The 22,096-nt window shown below is 33.0% G+C and overlaps 1 protein-coding gene across 4 annotated transcripts in view; it reads right to left on the reverse strand.

Moving 5' to 3' along the window:
* The window catches only part of LOC127839070 (uncharacterized), a 32,542-nt gene that overhangs the window by 5,120 nt on the left and 5,326 nt on the right, over window positions 1–22,096 (reverse strand). For 3 of the 4 annotated variants that reach the window (XR_008030133.1, XM_052367238.1, XM_052367236.1), the window contains 13 exons: window positions 13,996–14,149; window positions 13,811–13,887; window positions 11,013–11,133; window positions 10,671–10,741; window positions 9,228–9,312; window positions 8,721–8,821; window positions 5,240–5,311; window positions 5,013–5,093; window positions 4,786–4,857; window positions 3,384–3,532; window positions 2,503–2,614; window positions 927–980; window positions 361–404 (listed from right to left, as the gene is read on the reverse strand). Coding sequence is in view for 3 of the 4 variants with exons in the window: in XM_052367238.1 (XP_052223198.1) it covers window positions 361–404; window positions 927–980; window positions 2,503–2,614; window positions 3,384–3,532; window positions 4,786–4,857; window positions 5,013–5,093; window positions 5,240–5,311; window positions 8,721–8,821; window positions 9,228–9,312; window positions 10,671–10,741; window positions 11,013–11,133; window positions 13,811–13,887; window positions 13,996–14,149 (1,193 nt within the window). In the remaining variant the exon portion in view is untranslated. The remainder of the gene's footprint in view (window positions 1–360; window positions 405–926; window positions 981–2,502; window positions 2,615–3,383; window positions 3,533–4,785; window positions 4,858–5,012; window positions 5,094–5,239; window positions 5,312–8,720; window positions 8,822–9,227; window positions 9,313–10,670; window positions 10,742–11,012; window positions 11,134–13,810; window positions 13,888–13,995; window positions 14,150–22,096) is intronic. The other variant, XM_052367239.1, reaches the window with a different exon arrangement.

Here is a 22,096-nt window from a genome sequence, read left to right on the forward strand (position 1 = left end):
ATATATCAAAATGTCATAGAAAATATACACTGATTTTTTTATATATAATACCTTCAACAATAAAATGCCGCTATATTTGTATTGTAATATTTAAAATTACGTAATTGTAGTTCAACAGGATATAAACTGAAATTTTATGATATTTCAAATGATCGTGTCATTTTATTTGATGAGATTAATATTGCAACATTCCTAATGCTAACTACAAATGTTGTATGCGTATATGTATCCGTCGAAAGAATGCGCACATGTGTGAAAACAGAGATTGTTTTTCCGATTGAAGAACTATCACATATGTTTGCATCAGGGAGATGTGTTTTTATTTTTGCGAATGAACCAATGAAACGTATTTGTCCATACCACTTGGTTTTTCAAATACAGGTCCGAGCTATAGATCTCCAGAACTGAAAAAAACAAATGAATTCTTGATTAAAATTTTCACATCCGGACAATGCACTTTATAGCAGCAGGTATTAGTATGCTATGCACACACATTTCCTAAAGTAAGTTATTTCAAATCTGTTAAAATTGAGTAATAATTATTACCTCGATCAATTTATCGTACTATAACATTGAAAAAAATGACGAGGGACTTGTATCGACTTTCGTAATAATATGCTGACGAAGAGCATGTTTATGTTTACACATTTCATAGCATAACTATTAGGGCGAGATTTTGATTAAAGTGCGTTTATTTATTCAGTAAGACATTTGTAGGTTATTATACGGACCAGTCTCTTAACAACACACGTATTTAATTAAAACCATGCTTGACGGACAAATATGTAAATCATCGTGATTATTAATACAATATCATTTCATAAGCTGTTGCTGATAACGTATTAACTACCTAGTGCATACAGCAGACAAACTCGTTTAGCATTCCGTGAATGATCACATGTAATACAAATGTTCGTCTAGTATACCTTTCGCGTCTGGAAGGTCGTAATCTTTGTTGGATTGAATCCAGAAACGTGTTCCTGGAACATAATTTTAGTATTAATTGTGTATTAAGTATAAGGCATTTTTAACAGTGTGCCTTATCTTCGGATGTCACAAATCTAAAATATATCAGGTAGTCTTTAGGGGTTAACATAATAATCACTTGACTGTGGTGGTTTGTATCGTGCGAGTTGATCGTCAAGCTCGTAGGTCATTTGGTGTGAAAAACGATGTCACACAGTGAGTGAGTGCGATACAACTCAGCGGAACACCTTAGTCATGCTATGTTTTATCTTTTATATACCTCCTTTAAACAGCGCTTGTATTCGAAATCGGTACAATTAAACAATGCAATACAAATCACATATTGTGCAATCTCTGAGAATCGTATACAACAGGCTTCCTATTGTCGCACGGAGCGCTACAGACACAATCGATGCATACCGGTAACTAATAAACGTAGTCCATTTTCCTATCCTCCGAGTCAGAAAATGAACTTCACACTGTGAAATAAGGAATTCTTACCTGGAAGCTTTGAACTACCCCCCCAAAAAAACACATTATTTGGAATAAACAAATGCTATTAGTAACATGAGCATCACTTTCGCTCTTTAAATCATGCTATGTAACACAAGCAAACAGCTTTAGTTTAATACTTACAGAAAGTATCACTAAATACAATTCATCTAACTCTGAATTATTCATACCGGACTTATTTGGGTACATGTATTATCAACACATATCATGCACCCTAGTGATACGGCAGCAGCAAATTATTGTTAAAATTACAATGCTTTTATAAACCGAGGGTAAGTTACACATGTTTATCACTGTATTTGCATGTTAACGTTTTTTTTAATGTTTTATAGTAGCTTACACCAAAAAGGAATTGTTATAGTCCAGCAGAACGTGCTTTAAAAACTATTGTACAACGCTTGTTCATAGCACGTCTGCTCCAGTTCATGCTCACACATTCAGACCAAACTTTCATAGACGGGCGGGGGCTTGTAGATAGCTCTTGTCCGTCCCTCTGTCCGTCGGATATTTTGGTCCCGCATAGCGCAAACATATTAATGCGCGAGATAGTGAACTTTTCACACAAAGTGCCAAATACGTCGCTTTTTTAACCTTTGTCATGCGTAACCCAAATTTAAATTGCTGTAAGAACGATGAAACTTAATAGAGTATCCTAACACATTCACTTATTAATATCAAAAGACTATTTCGGATATTTTACTAATCCGGACAAATGGCTCTTTTGCAAAATGAAATATTTTAATTTTGCGTAGGGCTTAATTGAACAGGTATTGCTGCTAGATGGATTGGCCTTTTCAAGTATATCAACTAGCGTCTGAACATGCGCACCACCATATAGTTGGTGTCGTTCTTTTTAAATCAACGGCGTTAATGCCATTTTTTGCTAAAAATACATTTCTGAAATTGCTTCGAACGTAAAATACACTTAACTGCATGTTAACTCGCTTCTTAACTTCCACACTTGTATTAGGCTGTGGGACTTCAGGTGTATATGATTAAGAAAACATTATGTTTCAGGATTACCTTTTCTGGCCTTTCTTTCTGGTACAAAAGAGGACTGCTGTGAGGACTGCTCTGATTTCGTCGTAGATTTTCCATTGTCGTATCGCCAATCGTCAGGTGTGTCATAAGGTTTCTTACCCAAAATAACCAACAGTTGTATCCATATGTTTTGGAGTGACGTTGTAATAACGTGTATAATGAAATGCAATTGACAGTTTTATCAATACAAACATATGTATATGAACAAAACGGTTCCTCATGAATAAAACGGGGTTAAAATTTTGTCATTCTTCTTAACCTTTAGTTAAGTATGCAACTCAGAACATCAATAGAGATTGCATCGGTTGATTCATTCGTAATCCGTTATAATAAATGTTTAATAAAATAAAATACTCTTAGGTAGAAAAATATATAAATAAACACGTTGAATGATTAAACTCGAGCGGTTATACACAGCAGCTAAAAGTAAATAGGTAAATACGTGCATTTGCCGTCACATTATGACGCATAAACCAGCTACTATTATTAAAATAACAGCAAATATACAGTGAACAAGTACATAGTGGCACCACCAAGTTAAGTGAAACAGAAACATCAGCCCTTTCATATGTTACAGAGAACGAATGAACTAACTTATGAATTTGATATTGATTAAATAATTGGAGACTTTACCAAAGGTTAAGGTATGTGACTACGTCACAGAAACAAATGGGGTGTGATTTAATGATCACCTTTTAATTGGCATACATTACATGTATACATTATATCATGATATCATCAACAAAGTTACTTCAAGCAGTTTAGAACGACCGAAATACATCATTTATAATTGAAAGTATTGTATTAGATATATTTTATTCTGATAATGACATATTGTATCATATAATTTATGTTTAATTTACCTCTAGATAGGGTGTTGCATTTGATTTGACGGGCTTCCTTGGTGGAACTTGCGGAGGAGGTTCATCGTCTGATGGATAATAATCTTTGTCAGTATCTTCCGTCTCATACCTCTGTTTTGGCGTCTTCTGATTTTGGTCGAAGATATCCACTGCATTGACAGAAATGAATATATGTACTTACAGTACAGAATTATAACACATTCAATTAATTATATTCCTTTCATACGTTTAAATAATCAAAACGTAAACTTAATTCTAATGATGAAGTTTTGAATTACTAAAAAAGTGCAGATTGAAATAATTACAGTGATTATGTATATAAACAAAAAATATTATATTTACAGATATCCATAGTTTAACGTTTGTGTTCATTTCAGATCGTTTACAAATGATCTTGATTAGGATCATAAATATTGTTGACATTAAGCACTGCCAAAAAAAAAAACATGGTTCGCAGATACGGCCAAAGGTAAAAATTAATATTTTATTTCAGGCGGTGCGCGCTTTGAAAATACACGTGAGTCAGCGTATGTGTCTCAAATTCGATTATTATTGAGCAAACAGACCATTACTTAATAATCTCAGTCCGGCTTCGAGCCAATTATGAGGGACTATTTTTAAATCACAAAACTAAAATGCGCAATTTTCATGTTTTGGGGATCGCAAATGTACAACAGTAGTTGAATTTGTGTCAATAACTGTTGAGATTAAAATGTATATAGTTGTAAATAAAGAAGGTAAAATAAAGTTGAACACGTTCTATATGCATACATTCTATAACTGAACATATTTATGAAATATTTTGATGAGTGTCTGTTATAACCAGAATCAGATATTCATCCACAAAACCAAATTATAAATGTATTAAGCCTACCACAACTACACAGTCAACGTTATTTAAGTGATACAAATTACGGGTTGGGAAATATATTACTACTTATCGGCATTATCTATGCGTTGGGACAGCACTTACTAGACTTATCATGATTAATAAAAAAAGAAATAATTATCGGTAGATTTGTTATTTCCGAATAAACTGGAAGAAAGATGCTAGCACATTCGATTGAGCTTATATTTCCTGTTATAATTTCGTAGCAATAGCATTGCACGTTACAATTGTCTTCCGAACCTGTAAATTATTTAAACAAAAGTTAATTTGAATAAATTATATGTTTTGGTGTCTTTATAATCCACAGTTCCAGAATTCTAGTAAATAGTTAGGGAACGTAATCGGTTAGCTGATAAGACGTGTAACCAATCATTTTTGTCTTGTATAGTAAGAACAAAATGAAATCAGTATTGAAGACAAGATATGTTATATAACTGACGTCCAAATACACTACATGTTATGACATTCAACACATGTCCTCTATATGTAATATAATCAATTCATACAACTTACTGCTGTCCTTATGAATATGGATGAGAATAGGATGTCTTCCTCGAGGTGGAACTGCGGATTGTCTCATTCTGCCTGTAAATAAACACAGTTATGGCCAGTTACTTTGATAGTGTACATATATTTACAGCAAGTGTCGTGATGTACTTTGGTTTAAAATATTTCCAATGTAAATATACATCTATAAGGTTGTAGCTATACAATGTGGTAAATTATGAAAAATTATATACGAATACTGCTTTGGCTCGCTGTATCATCGTCCTCAAACATGTCACTCATGGTATCGTTCTGTTCGTGGTTTTCGACATCATCTGCGTGAATTATAAATCGTCTAGACAAAAATGAGTGATAGATTAAACTCACACTAGAAACAGTCGATAACGGAGGTTGTGAGATGACACAAAATAAATTAAAACCAAAATTGGAATATTCAATTTTTGCCTTTCAGTTGGCTTACCATTATAGATATGCACATGGATATGTAGGTCCCGGCAAACAGACCTTTTACCCTGCAGCTCACTTCTTTTCTCTGCAAAAAGCTTAGAAGTATACTCAGTAAAATATATACGAAAGTATAATTATTAGGAAAATCATACTAATACCACTGCATGAAGGTATGGAATGATAAATAAAAATTAAACTTGTTCATGTGAATGTAGATACGGAACAATGTCTTTTTAATGGGCTGTGATCTAAAAAAAGGGGGTTTAAGGTTTTGGCACTCTTATGGGACATTTTGATTTTCTCTGCTTTCTTCGCATATTTCTTAGTGTTGTGGTATTCTGCATTGATAATTAAAGTTTAAATACAATTCACCGTACATTTTTTTTACATTTTAAGTTGTCAACCCCATTTTTTTCTGAACAATGTGTTTACAACTTTCACTCTCATTAATCCAATTATTGAACAAACAACACTATTTATTATGTATTAATAATAAATGCATAATATATACAAATGTAAGAAAAGGAATAAAGATAAAAACAATCTGACAAAAGGAAATTACAATCTTTGAACATAGAAATCATCTACAATGTATGCTTGAATGAACAATAGAGAAGAAAATGGGGGTCACCAGTGACAATGAAAAGTTTCTGCTTTACAATCAAGGGTATCCCCCCCCCCCCTTTGTCAGAAACGTGATACTGAATTTGAGATGTGTATACGTGAGCATAAAAATGATTTCAAATGTTCAAACATAGATTTTAAAAATGAGGAAAAGCCTATAATAAACTCATTAAAATATTTACATTCATACATCTCATATCATGTGTCACATGGAACCTACTCAGTGCATTGAGATTTGCTAACCTAGTTTGAAATTGCAAATGAGGTGCGTTCTTTTATATATAAGACTTGAACATGTTACAGGGAAAAAGACAATAATTTAGTAACGAGGCACATTAAATCAATCGATCATACAAGTTTAAAGGTAAACCGGTTAATCAATTAGTAGTGATAACATTTAACTTATTAAGCCATACAAAACAAATACATAATTGTCATGGTCGTTTTTTGAAGAACTCTGCCAGGTTTGAATAAGTGTCTCCAAAAGCCGCTTGGTATTGGTGACCCTGGGTTGACCGTCTGAGTTCTTCATTTTGCAAAATGTTCTAGAGACTTTCATTCTAAGAAGCATGAGGTTGAGTCCAGAGCCAGCTATACTATTTTATTTTGTTTCGGCCGTGAACACATTAATGTAAACAAGAACACTCATTGACTGCAACTAGCTTTTTCTTGGTTGAATGTGAGTCCATAATATGTCGGGTCTCATTTTCCTCCTGAACAGCTATATCACTGAAAAGATAACACAATTGTTCCTTTGAAGTTGACGTTTTCCTAGTAGTTATATTCAGGTAGGGTCATAAGAACTTCAATGAGTTTCAGTCGAAGAACACATTATGCAAAATTACAAACTGTGTATTAATAACTGTAACTATTTTTATTTATGAACATAAAAATATTCGGTCTTTTCTTATTTACGTGGCTTCAATAAGCATTCTTAAAGTTGTTTCTCTAAATTGACAACATTTTCTTCATGTTATTTAACAAAAAACAAGTATATACTGACAGCCACTTGTATAGGAGTAAGAACTAACTTAAGTGTTTCATGGGAAGTGTGACATAATCCATTATGATATGTGTCATCGTTTTTATTTATTCAGACATTCATGACATAGCATGTCATTAATATAAATTAATATGATGCGCCTTTTAATACTGGTTTAATAATACGTTTAAACACCTATTATACACATTCTTCATCCTTATGATAATTCCAAATACATGTATTATCCCTACTGGATATGAAACTGACTATTAACGTAGCATTTTATTTATTACTTAAAACATTGGTTCTACATTAACATTCACATAAATCATTGAAATACCTACTTCATTTCCATCGAATAAGCCTGTCTATCAGCGTCTGCTGAGAAGATAGTTGATTCTTGTTGAATTGTCCTACCCGCACGTATTTTCTCTAAGTTCAAGTTACTTATCATCGGAACATTCAGTGTTGCCAAAAAGTAATTAACCCTTCCTTGACCACCAATGTGGTCGAGCATTGCTGAAAAGATGATACATGTGCACAATTTTAAGTTGGATCACCACGATACATTATTTGAGATCACACAAGTAGCAGTCATTGGCATATCATTTACACAATAGTTATAATAGTATTTGGGACATAATATACTTTTGTTGTTCGTTTGAGGAAAACAACATTACTTGGTAAACAATTCAAACATGCTGTCCTTGATAAATATGCATTTACAACACAACTTTTTCCTTACATGGCATATTTTCTTTTACAAAACTTTCGCAAATATTAGCCTGATTATATAGTAAAAATCACTGACATGGTGTACTTTTCCTTCAAGATCTACTCTACACCTATAATGAATAATGAAACTGTGTTAAACATGAAAAAGGCATAATCCATATACCTTCGTGTTCCGAGCTTTGTGTTGATATCAAAACAAGGCATTCCTTTCTTGAAAAGTTGAAGACTCTTCAACGTGATGGGTTTTGCCGTACGATACTCACACGGCTACAGGCAACATTTTGGCACCGCAAAAGCAAAAATCCACTGACTCCCCTTTTTCTGATCACCATCAATATTAAATTGTGTGAGTGACACGGGTTCTAAACGTCATTCTTAACAGTGGCCATAATTTTCAAGCAGCGTTTAGAGTTAGAATATTGCTTTTTATATAAACGGCCCAACCTGTCACCTACAGTGTCCGCAATATTTGTTGTCATTTTATTTAGCTTGCGAGTCCTACATTTTGTATTTCATAGCGATATTTTTCGAATATTCGTAGATTTCCGCACTCACCCGGAAAACGTTCGGAGTGACGGATATGTACGACAAAAGACGATACAGCACGTTCATTAGAGAGATAATACCTTAATGCGTGTGCATAAAGTGTTGTCCTAAATAAGCCTGTGTAGTCCGCACAGGCTAATCAGGGTCGATTCTTTCCGCTTTTATGATATTTTTCGTTTAAAGAAAGTCTCTTCTAAGAAAAAATCTCAGTGTAGGCGGAAAGTGTCGTCCCTGATTAGCCTGTGTGGACACCCTTATTACAAATATATTCCTTTTCCGTTACTTATCTGAATGTTTAGAGAGACCACGCGCGCTTTTCAACTTTGAACAATTTTAAAAGAGACCGTGACAACTATAACGTATGCGTCTATGACAAAATGTGTAATTACTAGAGAAAGCCATTTTTTTCTGTTTCCGTAATTCATAAATTGACTACAGAACTGTCACTTTAAGCACTTTGCTGCTGGTAGTAAGTAAAAGCTAGCAAGGAAACAGTTGTTTAAATGTAATAATATAATTTAATTGTATTAAAAGAGCAATGCAAGCTGCATGTACATAGTAAAGGTTAATTTTTACCTATATTTCTATCAACCGTCTTTTATATTACCTTCTCGCTCTGAAGTGTGGTGTGGTTGACACAACATAGGTTTGTTATGACTACCCGTAACCTGAACAAAGTCGCTACCACCATACGGGATTTCATGTGCACTACAAGTACACAAAAACGCCTGTTTAAACTGTTCAATAGCCATTTTTTACTGAAATTCATGCTTAGGTAAAGTTTACCATGCTTATTATTTCTTCAAAGATTACAAAAAAAGGAATCCAAAAACATAATTTTATGGGTAATATAAACAGCCATTGAACAGAATGTCTTGATGTGTTGGAATTGTATTTCATGATTATAACTATTGTATGATCTACTCGATACTATACTTAGGATTGTGTAATTGCGTGCCATGTTTGCATGATATTATATATGTTATCAAGATTAATATCAGGCACGAAACCAACATTCATATTGCACGGACAAACAATGGTCATTAATTGCATTGATGAAAAAATGTTCAACGCGAGAGTAGGTTTGTGTAAACAACATTATTTAGCCCCTTACCTATCTTGTCCAAAAAAGTCATGTTCCTTTATATTTGGTTTTGTGTAACAAGATGCTTGCGCGACTGCTTGTTCAATGTGCATACCTATTAAATAAACATGATATGTTATGAATAGAGATGATATCTCTCTTAAGATGTTGTATTTATTGTAATGCTTCCTGAACGGTTCAACTTTTTGTATAAATTGTAAGATTATCAAAAAAGTATTCATAATATGATTGCCTATCACAAAAGCATAATTGTTATCGTATAATTTCAATATTGATTTAAAAATTTGTTTCCGGAACAATTTTTGTTTCCTCGTCGTAAAATAGAAGAATAGTCAAATCGTTGTTTATATATGAATGCGCACTGTAAGTGGGTATAACTTTCATCGAATTGCACGTTTTTGAAAGCCATAATTCCCATTCCATTTATTCATTCTCAAGTTAGATGTTGCATTATTTCAAAACGATTCCATATGTGGTGATAAAAGTATTTAAATGCCCATTTAATAATCAACTGAATAGTTGAGGTTGACCCATTAAGTAGTTATAATATATCAGAAGCATAACCAAAGAATAAACGCGGAAATGTGGTCTTGACAAGTGCAAGTGTAAGGTTCCATGTGTAGAATTACCAAAATTACCAAAATCCCCCTTAAAGAAAATTAATTTATTTCAGAAACTGATCATGTCATATAAGCAATATTAAGTATGAATTATATCACGTGTAGATACATGTAAACTAATAGGGAATATTGGTATTTGCGTAACTTAACGAAATCAACGTTATAAATCGCTTTTCATGTCTGAAACAAGTGAAAACGTTTTGTTGTTCTGCATTTTCAATTATAATGATTGATTAATGCCCCTAAGCAATCTTTAATATTATTAATATCAATTTTATACGCAATAACATAGGGGATTTCGGTACCCGCTCAGCATCATAAAGCGTGTACAACTTAAGCGAAATTCCAGTTATAAAGCTCTGTCCGTGTCAAATACATGTGGAAAATATGTTTCGTTAGTATGTTCGTAAACAACATGGGTAAATACTAGTGAAGAGGTGTTAATTTATTACTAATACCACCATTACACTTAGTGACTTGTTATATTTCGGTAAGCGCGCAAGCGTTTGGGAGCGCGTTTAAAGTGCCGAAATACCCGTTAAACATAGCTAATATTCTTTTCAAACTAATTTTTTTGCATAATTAATATATGACACAAACCCCTTATACTAGTGTTATAGGGGTGAAAAGTCCAAAAAAATAAGCTGGAATATCGCTTAATCAATAGGCAATCTATAGGCAAAGAAGCTCTGGTGTTAGGTAGTGTAGGTTTTCAAACCGCTAAGTCACGTGACTAAGTGGGCGGAGCGATCATCGCCCAGGAAAGATATCCATTAACAACATATCGTTTGGTCAGTGAAACAAGTTAATGGAAGTTATAAGAACACGTTACCACTATTCACGCGCAATGAAGCTGAATCTATGGGATCTCCCCCACATGCTCCTTCTTCTCTTCCTGAGGATCTAAACAATAGATCATGGGATCAACTAAACACACGAAAACAACAATGAGTGTTAATAACGAATAGCACAATCAGTACACTTCACACATTTCAATGAAACAGTATTAAGTTAATACGCCGATTATTACCAAACGCTTCGCAATAAAATTCTACTGCGGTAATCCTAGTTTTAATGTGTTTATATTCAAATTAAGGATTCTCTCGTATATCTGAAGTATCATTACATTTGCATCTCTCAACGATAAACATGTACGTCTTTAAATAGAAATTACATGGTGTATGTGTCTAGGATACGATGTCTAGGACCTGGTATCGGTGGCTTGACTCGAGATTCCGATAGTATTACATCTTCTTGTTGTTTACGAATGCTTTGTCCGTTTTTACGCATTAAATCTGTGAATAACCATGGTAATAATTGGAAATGAATTGAGGAACCAAATGCAGAAATGACACTTAAAAAGCTGACGTAAACGAAAATTCTTTAACAAGAGCACCGCCTTGCGGGTGCAGACCGCTCATCTATTTTCTTTTTAAAGGTGAAGGGACTCTCATTTTCAATCACAAAGGAGGGAGGAGTGGAGTGAAGAGGGGTGTATAGTGTGGGGTTGTGGACATTTATTACATTATCTTCCAAAAAAGCGAAAAAAAAAAAAAAAAAAAAAAAAAATCGGGGGGGGGGTATAGTGTGAGGGTGTGGTGATAATTTGTGAGATGATCTTAAAAAAAAAAAAAAAAAAAAAAAAAAAAAATCAAAAAAAAAATTTGGGGGGGGGGTGGGGGGGTGGGGTGGGGGTATAGTGTGAGGGTGTGGTGGTCATTTGTGAGATGATCTTATAAAAAAAAAAAAAAAAAAAAAAATTAGGGGGGGGGGGGAGGGGGGGGAGGGGGGGGAGGGCACGGGGGATGGTTTGGGTGAAGTCTATTGTGGTATGTCAGGTAAGAGTAGTTTCATCAAAGTATCAATCAAATCTAATCATAAATAAAGAAGTTATGGCAATTTTAGCAAAATTTAATAATTTGACCTTGAGAGTCAAGGTCATTCAAAGGTCAAAGTAAAATTCAAGTTGCCAGGTACAGTAACCTCATGATAGCATGTAAGTATTTGAAGTTTGAAAGCAATAGCCTTGATACTTCGAGTGGATCGAAACACAAAATTTAACCATATATTAAAAGTTACTAAGTCAAAAAAGGGCCATAATTCCGTAACAATGACAACCAGAGTTATGCAACTTGTCCTTTTACTGTACCCTTATGATAGTTTGTGAGTGTTCCAAGTATGAAAGCAATATCTATGATACTTTAGGGGTAAAGTGACCAAAACATAAATCTTAACCAAATTTTCAATTTTCTAAGTATAAAGGGCCCATAATTCCGTCCAAATGCCAGTCAGAGTTACATAACTTTGCCTGCACCGTCCCCTTATGATAGTTCATAAATCTTGCAAGTATGAAAGCAATAGCTTTGATACTGTAGGAATAAAGTGGACCTAAACACAAAACTTAATCAAATTTTCAATTTTCTAAGTATAAAAAGGGCACATAATTCTGTCAAAATGCCAGTCAGAGTTACATTACTTTGCCTGCACAGTCCCCTTATGATAGTTAGTAAGTGTTGCAAGTATGAAAGCAATAGCTTTGATGCTTAAGGAATAAAATGGACCTAAACACAAAACTTAACCAAAATTGTCAATTTTCTAAGTATAAAAAGGGCACATAATTCTGTCAAAATGCATGCCAGAGTTATCTAACTTTGCCTGCCCAGTCCCCTCATGATAGTAAGTAAGTGTACCAAGTTTGAATGCAATAGCATTGATACTTACTGAGAAAAGTGGAACTAAACGCAAAACTTAACCAAAATTTGCAATTTTTTAAGTACAAAAAGGGCACATAATTCTGTCAAAATGCACGCCAGAGTTATCTAACTTTGCCTGCCTAGTCCCCTCATGATAGTAAGTAAGTGTACCAAGTTTGAATGCAATAGCATTGATACTTTCTGAGAAAAGTGGACCTAAACGCAAAACTTAACCGGACGCCGACGCCAACGCCAACGCCAACGCCAACGCCAACGCCAACGCCGACGCCAAGGTGATGACAATAGCTCATAATTTTTTTTCAAAAAATAGATGAGCTAAAAAATGATGATTTAGTCAATAATATATTCAATAAAATCATTAACAGAAATGATGGGAAAATTTCAAATTCGAGTTATTAACGAGCAGAATGTACTGAAATCGAGAAATAAATGTGCAATCCAAATCGTCAAGATTGTAATAGTTCTATTTGTAGAGGCCAACGGCTAAAACGCTTATTTGTGCCATTTGGGTAAATTCAGTTTTTGACCTTTAAGCGACAGTGAATGTGATCGTTTTAAAAAAAATTTATACAAATTTGCAGATTCAAACGATCTATAATTCGGTACTTTGAATTATTTTAAGCAGCTTATTCGTGAAGTGCGCGACGGCAAGCGTTAATATTTTTGTTAATATTTTGGCTAGTGTGTTTACCGGTAAAAAGAATCAATGTGTTTGATTATTGTTTTAGGTGACCTATCTTTAATAGTGTTTATATTGAGTGTCGTGAGTTTTACTTACGCCATAAAATGCAAATGAGCTCTGTATATGTTTTCATAGACACCAAGTTCTTTGTTTGAGTAAGAGTTAATTGTATCTCTTCTAACCTAGGGATTTCTATACAGTCTTGCTCAATAAACAGGGTTTATAATATTATGTGCAGAAATCAAAACAGTACAAGGTATGCAAAATGGATTTAAGCGTTCGTACAAATGACAGAAAATATCGTAACAATTGAAAAAAAAGAATACCTTTAAGAAGAACTAAGCCAATATAAATTGACAGGACCAGAACATTTGCAGAAAAGAACAAAACTATGTATTGCACATAAATGAATAGAACGTTAGTAGCATTTGCTTTGAGTGCAAGGTCTTATGTGTTAGACATATCTGAGCAATGATTATCTTTTCTGAATTATTTTTATTAGAAAAAGCACAATACATCCAACATCTAAAACATTTAAATCAACTTGAAACCCAATTGAAATTTTGGATACATTACCTGTCGACGAACGGTTTGGTTTAGATGAAAATTGCTTCGTATCTGTTTTATTCTCTTTAGGTCTCACGTCAGGTTTCCTGTAATAGTAATCATCATTTGACAAGCCACATATTCATGAGCACAAAGCCGTATGATTTTAGATCTACAATTAGCTCTATGAGTCAGTTATTGCATTAATAACTCACACATTTAGTTCGGTGTCATGAAATTGTTTCGCAGACATCGGCTTTGTCTTAAGACCTCTTTCCTGTGGTACTATGACCACTGTTGCCATTTGTTCAAACTTCTGGCGAGTCGCTTTGAAATGTTCAGGTATATAGCGTCCTCCAGAGCTGGTTCCTTTAAAAGATATCATCATTCATACTTTTTATATCATGAATGAAATTTGAAAATTATAATTGCCACTTGAATGTCACAATCTATATCCTACTCAAATACAGAACATGAAAATAAAAAATGAAGTGGCTGCATATAGCTGAATAATCAAACAACCTAAACAACAAGAAGGGCAAATACATTTGAGCGTTTTTTTTCACGTTATCTTGACATAACTTATCAAAAGCCTTTAGGCATATGTTATTATTTTTCAAAAAGCTTAAAATCTTTCATTTACAATTAGTACATTTTTAAGCACACAAATAAAGCATAGTAACATGCGTACCAAAAAAATGAGAAACATGGGCTATATTTAAAAATTAGCATGTACCTGATAAAGTATAATTCTGTATATAACATTTGTTTTGGCTCTTTCGCTAATATATTATATCATAGCCAGATTATGGTGTTACCAATGATTGTTTATGGTCAGGTAGTTTGAAATTAAATACATAAAACGGATGAATATATAGAGTTTTATCATACATTATTATTATTTTGTCTGAAAAAAGGTGAAATAGAGAGCTTACATACTATTATTGACATTAAATATTTGCTTTGATTCCATCATGCATCTGTGCTCTTTAAAAATGTGTTTCAAATACACATATTTTTAATTGACATGTTATAATTCATTGCGAAATGTTGTATAATACATTCTGATCGATAACGTGCATTTATTGTTCTTTTATATTACTGCGATAGCGTATTTGTTATTTAGCACTAGATAAAAACATTTGTTAACGACCTGTTCACGTGTAGCATTCTTGAAATGTGTAAGAAGAAAACTTTGTGTAGTATTAATGTTTGATACTGACCTGTCACATTAAGAACATATACAAGGAATACAAAAACTTAATTCAAAATGGTTTTGGCGATATAACGCACACCGGTACGCCCTAATACTCCTATAAGTTCAACTTTTGAATGTTTTTTTATAATTCTTATATAGTTTAACTTCGATCAATACACAAAGAAGTAGTTTAATGTTTTGTATATATGCTGTGTATAGGCATTGTACATATTGTATTTATGTTTGGTCACAATAAAAACAACTTGCAAATGATTAACATATCCACATATACGATATTCCGATTCCCTTAGTGAATAGTCAAAGCAGATATTTAGGCGTTATTCTGTCAAATGATGGAAATTGGCATCAACAAATTGAGAGTATTAAATTTAAGGCATGGCCACGTGTCAACATTTAAAAAAAAGCTTCGTTTTCGCATTGAACGAAGAAATAATTTTTTTAATTTTTTTTTTATTCAATATAATACATACAATGTATACATGTATATGATCATACAACATAGTGATTGTACAAAGCAATAAAGTTCAGACATGTTATACAATATATGCTAATATATATTTTTTCTAAAGAGGAAAAAAAAGAACAACAGAAGAATAGTTATAAAAAATGATGAGTTGTATAAAGTCGGAAGAAAGCATACTGGACTTGTGTGTTTTTTTGTATATTCACAATGATCTTATAAGATTGAAAAAAATACACACAAATATTTAAGAAAGATAAACTAACATTAGAGTGAAATGTATGTAAGTGGACAAACATTATGAGAATTTAATCCGATTCCATTTTTGTTCAAAGATTTGTAATGTGTCATTACTGAGGGCTATTTCTTTCTCAATCTGGATTTTTAGTTTAAGACTATGGACAAAACAATTAAAATTTGGTACTTGTTTTTTGTACTTCATGTTAAAGATAAAATATTTCATCAATATAAGAATAAAATTCACAATATTATTACAGTCTATTGATTTCAATGAATAAATTCCGAAACTTACATTTAAGAAAGATAGTTTAACGTTTAGTTGCTGTTGTTCAAGAAAAGATACTAATTAATTCCAAATAGGCTGGATGTGTTTGCACTCCCAAAAAAGATGTTCTATAGTTTCGAATTTTTCACCGCAGAAGTCACACAGATTTGAGTGAGATAATTTGCATTTAAAGAGATATTTATTTGTAGCTATAATTCTATGGATGTATTTATATTGAAAATTTCTCAGTGTGCTTTCAATAGTTGCTTTATATGGCATGGTAAATATGTGTTTCCAATTAATTTCATGTTCTCCGAAAAGGACTTGCCATTTATTTTGGGTTTTGGAGTTTTCTGTAGGGTTTTTAATTTGTAGTGTGTAAAATATTTTATTCGGTTTGTTTTTTCTTCCAAGTATGTTTTCTACGAATGTTGTTTGAGTACATGGTGTATTATTTGTATTGATTTCAGATTTAATATGTATGGGTATGCTTTTGATTAGTGTGTAGTACTTCAGAAAATTATTTGAAGGTATTCCGTATATGTAGCATATATCATCAAAAGAGTAGAAATCCTTAATTCTGTAGTCATATAATTGGTCGACATATTTAATGCTTCGTTCAAACCAATCTTTATAGAAAAACGTCTTATTGTTTTTATTGTTTAAAGTTATGTCTTTATTGTTCCATAAAATAATTTTACTGCTGGTTTGGGTTTCTAGGTTATGAGTGACATCACTCCATGCTAATAGAACATCAGCCAGAAATATGTTTTCGTTTGCAATTTCATGTAAGATAGTATTGCTGATGTTGCATTCAAAGAGTAAGGAGTCACCATATTTTTTTAGGATTTTCTGGTAGAATAATTTCCATTTACTTGTATTGGTATTATCTAGGTATCTTTTAACCCAGCTGCATTTGATTGCATTCAAGAACGAGTCAATGTTCGTTAATTGGATACCTCCATTTTCTACAGATTGAATTAACTGAGTTCGTTTTATTTTATCAAGCTTACCGTCCCATATGAAATTAAATATTGATGATTTTATATCGTTAATAACATCATTTGGTGGATTTGGGAGAACTGTTAATACATAAATTTATTTAGGAAGTGCAAACGTTTTCAATACTGTGTTTTTTCCGATTAGTGTAAGTTAACGGTGATGCCATGATTTTAAGCAGTTTTTAAAATTCTGTAATTTAGGTAGTATGTTTTTAAGAACTGTATCCTTTTCATTATTTGTGAAAGTAATTCCTAACGTTGTGGCTTCATCGGATGTCCAATTAAATTTCATTTCTTTTTTATATAGGACATTACTTTGTTTTAATTTACCTACTCGTAGCACAGTACATTTACTTTTGTTTAGTTTAAGACCCGATGTCATTCCGTAAAGGGTTAGTGACTCTATTAGGTTATGGAAAGAATCGTAATTGTCGTTTAAAAAATAAGTTGCATCGTCAGCAAATAGGGACTGTTTGATATCTTAATCAGGTTCTAGTGATATGCCTTTTATGTGTGTATTTGATTGGATGTGATGTGATAGATACTCGATGCAAATAATAAATAGCGATGATGAGAGTGGACATCCTTGTCGAACCCCTCGTTCGATGTTAAAACTGTTTGAAAAGAAGCCATTGTTAATGATTAAACTGTTAATATCGGTATAGAATAGTTTGACCCATTGAATGAGACTTTCACCAAAGTTCATATTTTCTAAGCAAGAGAACATAAATGAATGATCAAGCGAATCGAATGCCTTTTCAAAGTCTGCAAAGAATATGAGACCAGGATTGTTTGAATTGTTGAAATCGTTGATGCATTCTTGGATAAGACGAACGTTTTCACCAATGTAACGTCCTTTTATGAAACCAGATTGAGATTTTGAAATGATTGATGGTAATATTTTTTTTATTCTGTTTGCTATACTTTAAGTTGCAATTTTATTTTATTTTTTTTTTCCGTTTTTAGTACTTTATTCACTACATAATATATGCACATACCATCATTTTACACAGGGAAAAGTACATATATATATAAACATATGGAATACATGAAAATGAAAAAAGGTGTGATGTTTTAAATAATGAAGGACACAAACGAATACAAGTAGAAAAGCATATGAAGAAGATATATTAACATATTTATCTTCTTTTTTCCCTGAAATTTAAGAAAACAGAATTAAATCACAAAATTATTCAATTTCTGAGTATGTTTTTCAGTTTTACCCTTCCAGCTTGCGATAATCTCTTCGATTTTTATTTTGTATTTAAAATATACTAAAAATCTTTGAAAAATTGGTGGACATCGTTGATATTTGCATTTAAATATAAAATATTTTCCTAGTAATACAATAAAATTGATACAGTTTGAGCAGTTTCTATTGTTGATAAAAGTATTACAAAGTGAAATACATTCATAAGACAATTTGAAATTAGTACAAATGCTAAGTTCGGATTTTATATATGTCTCAATGTTGTTCCAAAAAATATGAACATTAGGACAATTCCAAAACAAATGCATATTAGTTTCAACAGACATTGAACATAAATCACAGAGACTAGATTCTACAATGCCATTTTATAATCATTGTTTAGTAAACTAATCGGGCGCCAGTTTGATAAGGATTCTAAGTTTTTTCCAGGTTTTGGAATAAGTGATATTATACCTTGTTTTTGTAGCGTAGTTAAGTTTTCGTTGTTAAATGAATAGTTAAGTGAATTAATTAGATGTGTTTTTATATCGTTCCAGAATATTTTATAAAATTCGATTGTGATGCCATCAGATCCTGGGCTTTTGTTATTTTGCATTTCTTTTAGGGCTAATCCACATTCATATTCATTAAGCAATCCGTCGCACAGTTCTTTTTCCTCTTGGTTTAAAGCGTGATGAGTATTTTTAAAAAGGGTGTTATTTTCAACATGTTTTCGTTTATAGAGGGTTTCGAAAAATAAACGTTGTTCTTCTAGTATTTGAGTTATGTTTGTTATATCTTTGCCATTGACTACTAATTTGTGAACAGTTTTTTGTTCACTTCTACGTTTTTCAATGTTTGCGAAGTATTTTGTATTTCTTTCATTGTGTTCAACATGCTGTGCACGCGCTCTTAGTATTATTCCATTGAGATGTGTATGATAGATTCCATTTAATATTTGTTTTTTTAATGTTATTTCATTTTCAATGTCGGTGGTATCATTTGTGTTTGTTTGATGCAATTGTTTTTCAAGTGTTTCAATGGTTTTGATGGTTTCAGTTTCAAGTTTGTGTGTTTCTTTTTGTTTAAATGATGTGTATCTAATTGTTGTGTTATTTCCTTTAATTACTTCCCATAAGGTGTTTGGGTTTGCATCTTTATTATTTTGAACTGTATTTAATATTTCCTGTTTTATTTCTGTTTGATATTGTGTATCCAATAAGATGCTGTTGTTAATTTTAAAGTATCCTGGGCCTCTTTCAGGTTGTATTTTGTGCAGTTTAAGTTCAACTAGAGAGTGGTCAGTCATAAATCCTGGTTTTATGTTACATGTTTCAATAATGTTGCAAAGTGACTCTGATATTAAAAAATAGTCTAATCTACAAAATATTGTTGGTTTTATGTTTGAGTGCCAGGTGTATTTGCTTTCGTTGGGATTAACTGTGCGCCATATGTCTATCATAATGTAGTTTTCAAGTATGTTATTTAAAATGTTTCTATTTTTAGGATGAGTATAAAGGTTTCCATTTCTTTTATCTAATAATGGGTTAAGAACAGTATTGAAATCACCACCGACTATAATGTTTTTATCTTGATTATTAATTATAAAGGATTGTAATGTTTCGTAAAAAGTCGGATCATCTATGTTAGGGCCGTAAATGTTGATTAATGTTAATTGTGTTTCGTGTATTTTGATATCTATACTTGCTTGTCTGCCAATTATTATTTCATTAAAGTTATCGACTGTGATCCCTATATTATTTTTTATCAGAAAGGCAATGCCTTGTTTATTAGTATGTTGTCCACTAAGATAGATGTCTCCGTCCCATTCATCTTTTAAGGTTTGTGCTAAAGTATGTGTAAAGTGACTTTCCTGTAATAGGCATATACTATATTTATTTTGTCTAACCATTTGAAAATTTTTATGCGTTTGTCTTTATTGTTTAGCCCTTTAACATGAGTACATAATTTAATCATTTAAAAAAGTGGTGGGTGATATAAATGATAATTTGTGTGTGTTTGTCCAGTAAGTTTCTATTTTAAAACATGTCCAGTTAGATTCTACTATAAGACATAAGATGTCTACATATGCAAACAAAAATAGAAAACAAAAATTATGGATACAAACAGATGAATTTTCCATAGAAAAAGAAGAAATGAAAAAAAATAACAATAATGAGAAAAAACAACAACAATAAAACGACAAGTCCCCAATAGAGACACAAAAAAGCGTACTTCCGTTCGCTGGAAAATACACAAACTGATTGACGAATAGTGATCTGAGAGGCAAAAAGTACACATATAACACGTTAGATTGTATGGTAACTTATAATAATAATAATATAATAAGAATAAGAACTTCTTGATCGTGTGTGGAGGGTGGTTCGGTGCGTGTGTGTTTGTGTGTGCGGGTGTGTGCGGGTGTGTGCGGGTGTGTGCGGATGTGTGCGGGTGTGTGCGCGCGTGTTGCGTGCGCGTTTTATGCGCGTGTGTTGTGCATGCACGTGTAAATGAGTGCGCACGTGTGTGTGTGTGTGTGTATGCGCGTGTGTGTGAATGTGTATGCGCGTGTGTGCTTGTTTGTGTACAGTTGTGGTTGCGTGAGCCAGTGAGCGTGTGTGTGCGCGAGCGCGCGTGTGTGTGTGCACGTATGCGTGTGTGTGTGTACTTGTGTGTGTGCGCGCGAGCGAGCGCACGCGTATGTGTGTGTGTGTGCTAGTTGTGTAAAAAAAATCGTGGATGTGCGGGTGTGTGCGCGAGTGCGTGCGTATGCGTGCACGCATGCGTGTGTGCGCGCGAGAACGCGCGCGTATGTGTATGTGTGCGTGTGTTGGTTGTGTAAAAAAAAAAAAGACGCGTGTGTGCGGATGCGCATGTGTCTGCGGTTGAGAGCGAGCGTGTGTTTTGTGTTTGTATGCGTGTGTGCGCACTTGTGTGTGCGCGAGCGAGCGCGCGCGTATGTGTATTTGTGCTAGTTGTGTAAAAACACGCGGTTGTGCGGGTGTGTGCGCGAGTGCGTGTGTTTGTGTGTGTACGTATGCATGTGTGCGCGTGTGCGGATGCGCGTGTGTCTGCGGTTGAGTGCGCGCGTGTGTTTTGTGTGTTTGTATACGTGTGAGTGTATGTGTGTATACATGCATGTGTTTCAAACTTCTCGCTGTATTATTATTTTTCACTGTGAGTACCTGTATCTCGTAAGACACGTCATAATAATAAATAAGCTAATGTTACAATAACGACTATAGCAAGACTATTGCAATGACAAAAAAGTTATCCTGATACAAACATTTGTTGTGTTATTATTTGTTAAGAGTTCATGATAGTTAAAAAGAATCTATGCAACTATTGTATTTGAAATCATCTATTGGATATATCTGTATATCCTCATTTATTGTTAAACACAATTAATGCAATCAGTACACGTTTTAGTAATATGTTATCTAGGAGACGTTAAGCACATTTCAAAATAACACGAAATGTGTTGAGATCAAGAGACATATACACGAGTACATTCTTATGTCCGTCGCAATGTCGATCTAACAATGTACGAAAATGAAAAACTAATTAGATCGAGTGACGGAAATTCATACGTTTTTGTTTGATAAGGAAAATGTTTAAGCATTTTGTACCTCTGGAATGTTACTCTTGTATTCTTGCTTTGACTGTATCTGGCCTACAGTTAATCTAGTGCCGAAAAAAATGAACTAGACTTACCACCAGATGTGTTTATAATATTGTAACAAAAAATATGAGCGTCTTACTCTCTATAAATATTGTAAATTGTATTAACAAAAAAGATTACAAAAATATATTGTCCTGTTTGGAAAGAGGTTAATTGACAACATAAGTGAAGTGGATTTGTAGAGTATATACAATATATCCCTTACATATGTTAATACAGATATAGATAAATATCTTAAATCACAGTTCATGAGAGGCATA

Source organism: Dreissena polymorpha, chromosome 7 (genome assembly GCF_020536995.1).
Source record: "Dreissena polymorpha isolate Duluth1 chromosome 7, UMN_Dpol_1.0, whole genome shotgun sequence".
NCBI classification, from domain to species: Eukaryota; Metazoa; Mollusca; class Bivalvia; order Myida; family Dreissenidae; genus Dreissena; species Dreissena polymorpha.